Source organism: Cottoperca gobio, chromosome 12 (assembly GCF_900634415.1).
Source record: "Cottoperca gobio chromosome 12, fCotGob3.1, whole genome shotgun sequence".
In the NCBI taxonomy this organism is placed as follows: domain Eukaryota; kingdom Metazoa; phylum Chordata; class Actinopteri; order Perciformes; family Bovichtidae; genus Cottoperca; species Cottoperca gobio.
The window spans coordinates 15,370,100-15,383,369 of NC_041366.1; the positions used below are offsets into that span (position 1 = coordinate 15,370,100).

The following is a 13,270-nucleotide window of genomic DNA, read 5'->3' on the forward strand; positions in this document are numbered from 1 at the left end:
CTTAAACCTCAACATTTATTTATTGAACAACCTGACTACACACGAACATGTTTAGCCAACCTCACACACACCCACACACTCACACTCATGCCAGACAGAGCGTGTCCAACTGTGTGTGTGACCCACTGCTTGCTTTAGTGAGCATCGTGACCTTCGGGTCATGAGGTCAGCAGAGGAGTATAAACATACAGGCAGGGCTGCTACTAACAGCCAGGCAAGGATTCCTCTGTGGCCGGCTACAAAGTCACAGACACACACACTCAACTGTGTTTGGATAAGTCTAACAATGTGATACAAATGCCAGCTGAAGACATATGGTTTGAGTGAGAACTGGCAAGGGTCAAATAAAAACTCTGTTTGATGCATAGTTGTGTTTAAATCCACATAAACCAAAGCTGGTCATAAATCAAAAAATCTCTTGCTGGAATAAAAAGATACAAAAGCCACGTGTGTATATATATATATATATATATATTTTAAAAAAGGAGGTTGAAGGCATTGTATTGTACAGTACGTTTTGACATGAGCAGATGTACGTGTGTATGCGTGAGAGTGAATGAGAAAGAGTGATAGCCGTGGACTGGATGACACATTGGTCCACCTGCTGCCTCACACAGACATCTCTATTTTGTTTACAGAAGACTGTAGGCGTCTGTCAAGCCAATAAAGACAACATAACCTTTCGCGTAGCACACAAAACCTGGAATGCTATTTATCGTAAGGGCTCTTTCCAAAACATGGCACTGCTGGCTGTCAGGGGGAAAGAACAGAGAGGTTAGAGCCCACCGGTGTTGAGCCAACCCCGAGCGCGGGGCGAAGACTGGACACCCTCACCTGTCAGGAGCGAGATACGGAGCTGGGCAGGGAAGGGGGAAACTGTCGCCTCTAATATGTGGTACTCTAGATGTCAAAATATTCACTTGGGGCATGAAGATCTCACCAGAAGCTGTGCACTCTTTCCTTCTTCCCCACAACCCTGTTTTCCCTTCAATCAGCAGCACCCTTTTGTCCCCCCCCCCCGCACAAATGAGTCAGAGACAGAGGGGTGAATGTAATAAAATGAGAGCCATACATCCTCAGTCATGCGTGTAGCACAGTCATTCACACATTACCTGAGGAGTGACAGCTCCCCAGGCCCCAGATCGTATCTGTCCATCAGGTTATACTGTAGGCCTGGTGGGGGGGATGGCTGCTAGGATCACTTTCCCAGATGATAAGATAAGGAAGAGAGAGGGATAAGAGAAGTGTACGTCTTGTATAAAGGTTGTTTATTGGTCAAACTCCGGTGATGAGGATGGACTGGGTTTGTCCGACGGCCGGTTGACTGACTACCTAGGGCTCTGTTATGAGAAATGCGGATTAGGAGGGGAAGATGGTCCGTCTTACATCGCAGCTGAAGAAGATAAAGAGGGGAAATAACAGAAGGCTTTGGGGGGGGAGGCATGCACACAGTGGCACTCGAGCATGGGAGAATAAAACCCACTCTGGTCTAAGCGCAGATGCTCTGTGGGTACAGTAAGATTCAAAACTATTCACAAGTGAATAACATTAGTGTTGCTGCAAAGTAGAAAAAAAAAATCAACCCTAAAAAGAAAAGTCCTTCGCAGGGCAGGCGAGACCTCACACTACAGGAACAAAATGCTCGACTCCAGTTAAAAAAAAGAAGTCAAGAGAGCTCCTCAGGTTTAATCAAGCAATGTGGTTGATAATGCCTCCTCGCATAAGGTAGTAGTCAAAAAGAAACAAACACCGTGTTCACACACACTAAAGAAGTAGACGTTACTGTCAGTCAAAAATTCAGCCATGATTGTAAACTGAACCAGAAGGATGAATGCACTCTTTAAAAAAAAAAAGGTATGGTATGTGCGTTCTTGGGCAGGATATGGAACACTTGCAGTGTAAGGCGAGCAACAGTTGGAAATGAACTGGACTGTGGATGAACCTGATGTGTTTAAACTGTGTGAATCGCCCCGACATGCTCCCACACACACACACACACACTTTGTAAGGTCTGTCCTCACTCTTCATCCCCGTTCTGTCACGCAGATAACACTTAATGACCCAGCAGTAATGCCCCTTTCCTCTAAAAAAAAATCTAAAGTAAGCTTTCACCGAGTATTTGGCTGAAAAAACTGGGGAAGAAAAGATGATCAGTACGCTAGCAATGATCTGTTAGGGAAGACAATGATAATAAAAGTAAATTAAGAAAAAGGAATAAGTGAAAAGTGCTTAATCATGCTAAGAAAACCATCATTGTTATCCAAGAAGTAGATGATGAATCTTCCTTGTGTGACTCTATATTGTTGTGGCTGCTCTCCAATGATAACTCCTTAATGTGTCACATCAAGCGTTTGGTTTGAGCGCTTGATAAAAGACAAATAATTTGTTCCTCAGCAGTAAATAAAAAATCGAAAAAAAAAAAAAAAAAACTTGCCATGTTGTCCTCAGGGTGTGCTTGCATACAGCTACACATCCACGTCCAGCTGCAGCCCTGGGACCAGGCCAACAGGAAGGGAATCCCTGGCATTCAAACCTCCTGGAAAACATTCCTCAAATTGTGTGTATTTGTGTGTGTGCGCATGTGTGTCTCAAGACTCAACAGAAGTAACATGTGGGCCCAATTAGAAAGTCGCCGCATGGCCTATCCTCGGCTCCGCCGGTTGAAATTTCAGTCTCAAAAAGAGCATAACAGGAATAGTTTATCGCTTTCCTGCCTATAAAACTACATCAAGTAAAGCCCACAATCAGCAGTGTCATGTCCTTGAAGCCACTAATGCAAAGTGTCTTTGGTTATAGTTGTCAACGTTTAACATTAAAGCAGAACTTATTCAAGAATCTTCAAGCCACTATTTAGGATTTTGTTCATAAAGAAAAGCCGGCAGCTCTCAAAAACCACGACTGACACAAAAGTCCCGGCCATGTTTTTAGTTTACTTCAAGTTCTATCCTGCCAAGGAAACGCTTCCACCAGGATTAGACCCGGCACATTTTGCCTTCACTTTCTGAGAAAATAAATCTGCGGTTTTCAAACAGGTGTTCAGTCTTTCAGCGAAGACTTAGTTAAAGTGGCTCAATGCTTAATACGCATTTTCCCCCCTTGGATCAAACGGGAGTAATGTTGGAAAACATTTGTGCCGTTTAAACAGTCACACGTCTCTCACACAGAACGACACAAGACTGTGAAATGTTGACACATTCGCACCAGTCCGCGCTCAAAACGCTTTTCACTGACGGACTTGAGTCGCACAGTTCTGCTGAAGCCCCCCATTCAACCCTCAGTGTGAAAGTACAATCACTACCACCCTGCTGCTGCATTATAACACGCCATCGGCACTTCCCTCTCGTCCACATCCTCTCGGGTGGACTTGGTTGATGAAATCATTCAAGGAGCTGGTAGGCAGTTCTTATGAATGAGATTCCATACAAGCAGGGGGACCTTCAATTAAAAAGGAGCTGGGCGGTCCAGTGATCATGCTTAATAACCTATTCAAATAAACACAACGAAGACTCTCTAACTAGGCGGACACAGGAAGAAAGACAGAAAACATAGGTGTAAGCAGACACAGCCAGGAGCAGACACCCACTGGTACTATTGGCCAACTGCTGGTCCTCTTGAGAGAGGCCCACTGACGACAGTGTGGCCTCTGCAGACTCCATATTCGTTCATGGTGGCCTGATGGAGCTAAAGAAATATGAGCAGGAGGCAATAAAAGCTGTAAAGTAGTCAACTAAATAACTATTTTGATAATTAAGTATAAAAAAAAAATGTTTTCAGCCTTTCAAATATGGAATTTCCTGCTTTTTGCTGTTTTATATCATATTAAACAGAATATCTTTGGACTGCCTAAACCAGACATTTAAAAGACATCACCTTATACTTTGAGAAAGTGGATTGGACATTTTTCGTTATCGTTAGTTTCAGCCCTAAAAACGTATAAATCTGTTCCTTTTGTTTTATCAGAATCCCAACCAATGAAATCACAAATTTAGACCATTAAACTTGAGATTGCAGATGAAGTCCTCATGAATTCATTCATTCCTGGGGCCAGTTCCAAGAAGCAGGACGCATTTGCAGAGTTAAAAAAAAAAAAAAAGAAGAAGAAAAGAATCCAGAACCCCCTCGTATCTAGATGGATCAGCAAACGTCTGGCTGCCTTTTATCTCGCTTAATCATAGAGCTTATTGTACAGCCACAGGAGTTCTGCTCTGAGGGCTTCAGGCTGTACTCTCAAACATGCTAAACTTTACCGACGCAAACATGCTAAAGTCTTGAATGCTTAACTCTGAAAATAAGGATTTACCAGAGTAGAGAAACAAGGACTAAAGTAATGTGATCAGTGTGTTTGGCACCTGTTTAAACCCTGGCGCCTGCATTCTGTTGGCACTGGAGGAATGAGAGGGACTTTTGATTGAAGAAGTGTGAAGTTCGGTGTAGGCCGAGACAGAGTAGTTCGACCGAGAAAGTGAAATACAGCACTTCATCATCGAGTAGCCCCCGTATTGCACTGCACGTTACTAAAGTGATGATAAGTAAAGGGTCAAATGAGAGATTTGACAGGAGGTTGTAAGGACGTCTTTCACCTGTAAATCACTAGAAGCAGTCACTGCCTCTTTCCATCTCGCAGCCAGGTTGCTGTGTTGACCTGCTCTGCTGCCGTGAACCCTCCTCACATGCAGCTGTTCTGCCTGTGAATGGTTCCCTGTGCGCTCCTCTCCGCTGTTCTCCTGCGAGCTGGCCAGGGGCAACACCCAGTGCTAACGTGCCAGGGGAGGATTTCCAGAGCCTCAATAAGAGCTAAATAAACCAGCCTCCACATCTGGGAGAGCAGTAGGACTGGTAAACACCGGGCTGCGGGCTGCCCACAAAGCCAGGCCCTTGTTTCCACTTAATGATGATAGCCATGGGTTTCTGCACTGCTGCCTGTCACACTCACTTAGACTCATCACTGTGCTCTCACTCAAAGTCACACATTCACTCGCACCTATACACACGGCAAAGGGTTACAGCTTCTGCAGTCATACAGGACGAGTGCTGCGTTTAAAAAGAGGACAGCTAAAGCAAAAAGAATATAAATACGTGTGCGTGACGTCTTGTTATGGCCAGCAGTATTGCTGTGGTCCAAATCACAGCATACAAAGAAAAAGGGCTGCATTTGGACTACATCCAGTGTAAAACATGCCATGTGTCAATGCACAGCTGCGAGGCCAAGCTACCCTTCCCAGAGGCATAATCTGGACTAGAGGACTCCCTGCTGGTGATAGAGGATGAGAGCAAAGAAAAGTCTTGGACGCACACACACACACACACACACACACACGTTTGTTGTCCAGTAAGGATGGTCCTGAACAAATGTTGGACAAGTTATGACAATATTCAGGAGGGGCGCCTATAAAGAACTTTATTTGACGAGATGAATGGATATTTTGGGCGTTACTGTACAGTAGACCATTTAAAACGTAGAAACAGCAAACAAGAGTTTTGTTGAATACTGGTAAACCCACAAATGTTTGATACGCTTGTGCACGTAGTATTTTGGGGACTATTTCTCCTTTGGAAAAGGTAATGGATTAACCCATGATGGTTTAGGTTTACAGTACGTACAATATTGCAGCAACAACAAAAGACAAAACAATAAAGTCAGCCTGCAACTCAGAGCTCACTCACAAACACTTATTTTAAAACTCACCCATCGTTGGAGCAAGTCATGAACTCTTCTTTAATCTTGGGATGCCAACAGCCACTGTTCAGCATAGCAGTGTGGCCCTGAGAAGAGCAGAAAGGGAACATTAACAAAACTACACAATTTTGCCGAGTTGTGCAGCGTGAACCGTGCAGGGTAACTATAAGGTTGTCTACTACGCAAACAAAAAGTACCCGGGGAGGAACCAATTATGTTGTCTGCTCTGAAAGCAAACCTTAAAAAGGCTTCTCCCCTGAGGAAATGATCTTCTTGGACCTTTAATTTGATCATATTGTAACCTTAACTTTTGGCCTTCAACATAGGCCTTGCCCTACAGCTGAGCCTGTGAACTCTGAAGCAGTGCGGCACGCTGTGTCACAGCTTCAAACAGCTAGCTCCTACACGAGCAACTTTTAGACGTTTCCTCTGCTGGAGTAGTCCTGCGGAGAATTACTCATAACAAATGACTTCAAAGCAGCATAACCCAGAGAGGGGCCCGCCAGGTCAGAGAGGAACACTTCAGTGTGCTGCAAAGACATGACATACCGCTATTTGACAGGATGCTCAAGAAAGAGGGTCTTGCATGAGCAGAAATTGACCAAATGACATTGGTATGTGTGCGTCAGGAACAGAGGCCAGCCTGTCAAATACTTTAAACACACCACTTTAATAATTGATAAAAGGGAGCTGCCTAGGTCCTGCCGTTTAATGGCTAAAAAAGGATAAATAACAAAATACTAAAGTTGTTAAATGTTATGGTAAAATACACACTCCCTACATGATGAGGTTACAGCTGAAATGGGCTGTGAATGACTGCTTCCCTGCTCTGGGCAATAACATCTAAAGAGAGAGAATCCTGCAGTATAAGAGCCTCATGATTAGAGTAAAGGAGCCGCTACCTTCCTAAACAAATCGGATTCCTCTTCCTTAACAGTTTAGGGCAACAAATTGCCAATGACTAAAGAGAAACAGACTGATGTTCATACTAACAGTGAACTAAAATAGAGCAGGAACCAAGAAAAGAAACTTCCCAGATAACAAGAAGTGTAAACTAAACAGTTTGTTTTCAGTGCAGCTGCATTTAGATTTTCTGGATTTGTTAGGTTTAAATTTGTTAGTTAATTAGTCGACAGGATAGTCACAAGTGGACACAAATGGCGATCATTCTCTTGTTTTTCTCTCTTTAAAAGATGTTGTTAAAGAGGCTGTCGGTGGGTCAAAACAGCCCGTTTGAAGAAATCTCACAATACTTTCCTAGATTTAAAAACAACAACAACATCTCATGATATTCCACTGCTTGTGCACATAGGCCCCTGTGTGAAAAATCCCTCAGCACACAGTAGGGATGAGGTAGGAGGCAAGTAATTGCCTGTCAACAGAGGCAGAGTAGAAGCAAGGACTTAATTATCACATGAGACGCAGCTAAACGACTGAGACATTGTCAGCGGGCCAAAACGCATTTTCACTGAACCAAACTCTCCCGTTAGCTCCAGATGGGACTGAGCAGGACAAGAATGTAGGACATCCAGGAAAACGCTACTTGCAATCAATGGGCCTTCATTTGTTCAAGTCATTCATATGGGTTGTATAAACCATGTCTAAAATGCACTGCAGCTGGCACAGATGGTTAGTGACCACCAATACAGCTTTCTTAAACAAAGTGAAACCCAAACATGGGCAATTCATTAGGATCCTCCTTTGTAGAGGAGAGTACAAGCAGGAGATGAACCACGACAGTCCTCAAAGCATGTGGTGGCCCACTCCCCCTGATAGGGCCTCTGGCTGGGCAATACAATGCAAAAACAGAGCAGTGCGTGGCTACACCTTGCTAGCATTATGCGTTGGCAGGATCCACCCACAGAACATAAGAGCAGAGCATCTAGCCTGTGTTTAGAATTAGCAGCCACTCTTGGGCCGCTGTTGCTATAAAAAGGAGAAAACTTGAATGCCTGTAACACATTTAAAGCCACTGGCTATAATTTAAAAAAAATGTTTTTATAATGATGTAATGAAATGACACTGAAAACAATGAGAAAAGGGTTGTTGTAGTTATGAACCTACAGAGAGTTACCACCCGAGTCTGCGGTTCCTCTTGGCTTTAAAGGAGCTTCAGTTCAATCGTTTAGCTGTCGGCCCACAACTTTACAGTTTTGTTTCACACTCATGGCGGCTTTTTGGCCACAGCAGGCAGCGATTTTCAGTGAAAAAGCTCTAAAGAAAAGTGGTCCAGGATCTGGTTAAATTGTTCTTATCAACTGACCAATTGTGTTTATTACCCTATAAGACCTCGTCCCTAAGTAACCAGATCTCCCTTCGGTGAGTACAATCTTTCTAGTGAAACGAGAGGAGTGTAGGTGAGCACCACTTTACCTTAGTTTTGGCCATATCCACAATGTACTGGTCTCCCTTCACACACTCCATGACATTGAAACCATCACGGTCCAACACCTTGGCCTGTGCATTGCCAGAAACCACCAGGATGACATCACCAGTGTTGCTGTACTGCAGGGATGTGATCTGGTGGCTGAAGACACACACACACACACACACACACACACACACACACACACACGACAAACATTAAGAGGACATCTGAAGCAAAGAAGTTACTTTTAGTTTGCATTTCTGTAGCGCTGATAACTTCTGATAAGTGTCTTGGTGCCTGTTTGCAAGCCATCTGCGAGCTGTGATTTAACAAGACTTCTGCACCAAGGAGCTTTTTCATGCTTCAAAGGGTTCAGGGAAAAAAACAATAGATATGTCTGGCTATAGGAACAAAACAACATCTGATGTACATGTGATGAATGATCTCTGTGATCCACAACAGACACTCACACACAACAACTGTAGCAGTGAGTGAGCATAAAGGAATTTTAAGCCAAGAAATGGAAATAATGAGAGCATACTACACACACACACACACAACACATTGAAAGAACATAAACATAACACAACCTTTCTATTCAACACAGAATAATTAAGAAACATGCTATAATGCACAGCAGTGCAGACAATTGAGGACACACGCAACTATCTGCACAACCAGAGTGAGATTAGCAATTGAGGTCAGTAGCAAATAGCATTAACACAGCAGGGGGTAGCTGGGGCACCAGTATTTACATACACAGAGCAAAACGTTCCATAGCTGAAATGAAAGTGAGGGTAACACCAATGCCGTTTTTAATTGGGGGGCTTTGGCGTCTTCAAAGCCTCTATACGTAGCACCGAATGCTCATTTTTCTCATTGTTTTAGTTTGACGGAGCTCGTTGCCTGAGAGGAACAGTGGACCTCCGCGGCACTACTTTCTATATGAAGCTTGTAGTAAACCAAACAGGCTACTTGATCACATTGTAATCAAATTAAATGTAGCGTAACCTTCTGTTAATAAAAGGGGAAGCCTGCTCCAGCTCAGCTCACTGGTTCCCAAAAGCAAAAAAAAGAATTTGATCTTTGATGATGGCTTCAGTGAAACACGGGATAAACACATGCACGTAGACAAACACCCGCATATCTCCACCATCTGTTTCTGAAAGGCTCATTTTGAATGAAAAGAGAGGATGTCACATAGTTAACACCAGGCTCAATGAAGCTCGACAAATGAGTGTGTGTGTGTGTGTGTGTGTGTGTGTGTGTGTGTGTGCGCACACTTTGGCACACTTAAATGCAGCGAGTGTAATGGATGTTTGCATGAAACTAATTAACCACATGTTTGGCAACTGTGTTGATGTTCCACGTTGTGTTTCTCAGAAATGGACTTACCACTCGCAGGGCTGGAGGGATCGGAAGGCCTGCAGAGCCTGGTCCATCCCGGCAAAATCCCAGAAGCGCACATCATAGTCATACCCGCCAGTCACCAGACGGGCTCCAGAGGGGTCCAAGGCCAGAGCTGATACCTGAGGAGACAATTACCTTATATAAAACTACAAGACAATCTAAAACCCTGTAAGAGAACAACCAACTGTAGAAGGTTGCTTCTGCTGCTAGACACATTTGACAAGGTAGTTATAATGCCTCCAGCAAAAATAAACAGAAGCCCTATATTTAAAGTCCGTTCTTGTGTGATGATCAATTTATTCAGATGCTAAATGTTTTAGAACTGCAATGAGCTCTGGATCTGGACACCAGATTGGCTCTATATGGAGAACTTTAAGCAATTTTTTCCGTCACTGCTCCAAAATATCAAGGGAAACATACTTAAATTCAGCCCAAAGTTAGGGAACACTGGCAAGCAAATCCAATAACTGATGCAGATCTCCAGATGTTTTAGTGTATGCATAATATAAATAAAATATGGTGCTGATTACAAGCCACTTACGATGAATATAGACCTTCTTATTCTTCTTTCCAACAGAGCGTCATTGAATACATTTCCACACATAAGCAATAATCACCGGGTGCTGAAAGAAGAAGTCCTTACCGTCCTGGTGCCGTGCTGCAGAGTGATCTCATGAGTGTCTGGAATTTTCTTCACTGGATTCTAGGGCGGAAAGATGAGATGAATATAAGTAACACAGTAAAAGACAGACGAAGGCTCAATAAGGTGTGTGGTTATAGTGGATTACATTTCATTCCGAGGTTCAATTACTCATGACATTTTAACTTCATCGGCTGCATGGCTAAAAAGTCTGGAATCACAGTAATCACCAGAACATGACTGAGTGGGAACAGTTACACTGTTGAATGTGAAAGGTTAGAATCTGAGCTGTTAACTCATAACCTGAGTCATTTACTTCCTTACACAAGTGTTTATAGTCTTCTACAAAAACCACTCCTTTGAATAATGCTGCATTTAAGATGCCGATATGTTTTAAGTGGCACAGACATTTTGAAACAGAGAACAGGAGATGCATTGTAATTAGTGTTCAGTAACATACAGTAAGATGATAGTGGTATCATCCAGTAACGTAAGACATATACTTTCTTGTGCTGCCATCTAGTGGTGAAATCTTAAAGCACCCCAGACTACAGAAGGAAGTTGCCTTTTACACTCAGGACATGGTGACATGTCACGGTGACATGTCACGGTGACAAAAGCACAGGTGTAAACAATCAAATGAATAATGTCTGAATTCCATTTCTCTGCTTCGGGGTCCTAGTATTGTACATATATTATTTCTCTGCATCAGCATCATGCACTTTTATAAATATTTATATACCACTTATTCAGTCACTTTTTTCCTCGGTTACAGTACAACGAAATTTCATTTGAATTGTACATTGTGTATAGCTTGAAATGACAATAAAGTTTTGATTGATTGATTGTGCATTCTCTTATTGTGACACTGTCACGGCTTGTGGGACGCTCTAATAAAAATGAGCCAAAGTTAGTAGTAGTAGCATATGGACGCAGCAGGAAGACAGACTGGAATGTTTAAAAGAGAAAAAATACAAAGTCAAGGATATAACAGGTGATATAAGTGACGGACTTATAGGAAATATTTTGTAATACACTCATAATGTCTCCTGTTAAGTGGGTCATTTCAGACGTACGTCATCGTCGTCGTCTTGTTCCTCCTCCTCCTCATCATCATCATCATCATCACTGTGAGCGGTGCTGCCTGATGGACGAGGAGGTCGCACAAGGTCACCGTCGTCGTCCTGGGCTGTATATTGGGGAGGCAGTGGAGGACCAATAAGCTCCGAGTCCGAGTCCGAGTCCGAACCACTGTCACTACTGCTCCCACTCTCCTGTTTCCTAAAACAAACAAACAAACAGAATTGTCGGTCAAAGCAAAACCTTTGCTTACACTTGAATTACAGACATGTAACTAACCTCTGAGGCAGTGACAGCCTGACCGTAAAATCAAACAATCAAATTTAAAATCCACGGTTACCTGGAAGTAGCAGCTGCAGCGTTATCTCTCGGAGCGAGGACTGATGGTTTGACTGCTTTGGAGCTTTCCCCTTCCTCCTGCATCTGATCATCCTTCTTCCGCTCCTCTACGGAAGCAACGATTACAGTACATAGTTATACGCACCCGGGCGACAGGATGAACAGCTTGTTATGATCGTAAACCTACCTAATACACGCTGCCTCCTCTCAATGGCGGTTCGGCGGGTGTGTTCAAAAATGGCATCTAGGTCAAATGTGCGGGCCTTCTTACCTGGATGGAACAAATACGGCTCATTTGTACAATAACTAAAAAACTCATATTGTCAGTTTATTATAAAATAAATAAAATAATCAGGTCAAATTATTGACCAATGTTGCTGGAATGTACATACCAAACCCGGAGAATCCCATGACCGATGCCATTTCTCCATCGTCACCCGAATTGCCCGATGCTGAAAAAGAGGCGCGTAAATCACTCATCATAGCCTGGGTTATTAATGTTATCATGGAAATGACAATTGTTTTTCACGTGAATTCCCAAAAATAAAAGGACGAAGCTCCCTCGGTTGTGGATTTCTTTGTAAGCAGAGCAGCAGATTCAGCTACAGGTGACCCTTTGGTTACCACTTGAAAGGTATGTTTTGCTGAAAGAGGGAGATTACTCTGAACAGAGGAACAATACCTCATTGAGTTGTGAGAGGTAAACAGAAATTACAAAGCCATAAACAAGAAAATAATGTTAGGCTACACATGGTCATAAGCTTCACGCAAGTGATCTATACTCAAATGTGCACGACGAAAACAATTTGGACTGAACTGTGTGACTGTTAATACATATGTGGCACCCATATTGTGTTTAATACTGACGCTTGAACTTCTGCCTCCATTGAAACATTTCACTTAACTGTTGTGTGAAATATAAAAGCCTTCATCGAGTTGGATCTGAGTACTAAAAAGTGTCTGACATCCACGGTTCACACAAATATAACGTTATGGTAGAAAGCGTTTATTAAAGCCTGGCTGTTAGCTAACGTTACGAATCATCTCAGTTTGAATGACCAGTATAGATTTAACAATGGTAAGAGTGGCAATTATTTCTCGTTTGAAAGACAATTGCATCTTTTCAAGGAAAGTAAAGCTGTACTATCTAACGTTACAGTTAAATGGCTTTTTAAAAGTATATGGTGGAAATTACAAGCTAACAAATAAGCTAACAAAAACAACAACGACGCTTTCTTCTTTTCCTAACTAGCGTAAAGTAGCTAGCTTATAGATGTTAAACCAACTAGAAGAACAGCCCAACATGCCTGCACATGTATGCAAGTCGTGTAAGACCAATATACAAAACTTAAAGACGTGTGATAGTAAAACGTTGCTACCTTCATCCACTTTGTTGGGGTCCATGTTTTCAAATACGAAGATTACCTCTGACCTCCGGAAGTTCTTTCTTCTTCTTCTTCTTCTTCTTCTTCTTCTTCTGCGCTTTCAGCTGAGTCTGCTCCGTAAAGAGGCGGTGTGCGCGTGTTTAGATCATATCATATGATGATCACATCCACCGTGTGGACATATAAGATGTTTACATGTCTTTGGTTTTAATGAACACAAGCATAGTAGGATCTCATAGAATCTTTTATGTAGAAGGTTTTAAATCTATTGCTAAATCTAGTGTGTAAAAGGCAATAAATCAACTCAAGAAGCTATCAGTTGTCTGATATTTAATAGTTAATAGGAACTATAGGCCTATTTGGTGTGATAA

At 42.6% G+C, this 13,270-nt stretch overlaps 1 protein-coding gene across 2 annotated transcripts in view; it reads right to left on the reverse strand.

Moving 5' to 3' along the window:
* Window positions 1-13,010, reverse strand: part of wdr70 (WD repeat domain 70) — a 36,355-nt gene extending 23,345 nt beyond the window's left edge. The window contains exons 1-9 of one of the 2 annotated variants that reach the window (XM_029444571.1): window positions 12,894-13,010; window positions 11,907-11,966; window positions 11,702-11,785; window positions 11,516-11,621; window positions 11,172-11,376; window positions 10,099-10,158; window positions 9,441-9,574; window positions 8,051-8,204; window positions 5,687-5,763 (exon numbers count right to left, since the gene is read on the reverse strand). In XM_029444571.1, the coding sequence (XP_029300431.1) occupies window positions 5,687-5,763; window positions 8,051-8,204; window positions 9,441-9,574; window positions 10,099-10,158; window positions 11,172-11,376; window positions 11,516-11,621; window positions 11,702-11,785; window positions 11,907-11,966; window positions 12,894-12,918 (905 nt within the window). In that variant the 5' untranslated portion in view covers window positions 12,919-13,010. The remainder of the gene's footprint in view (window positions 1-5,686; window positions 5,764-8,050; window positions 8,205-9,440; window positions 9,575-10,098; window positions 10,159-11,171; window positions 11,377-11,515; window positions 11,622-11,701; window positions 11,786-11,906; window positions 11,967-12,893) is intronic. The other variant, XM_029444572.1, reaches the window with a different exon arrangement.
* Window positions 13,011-13,270: the final 260 nt, after the last annotated feature.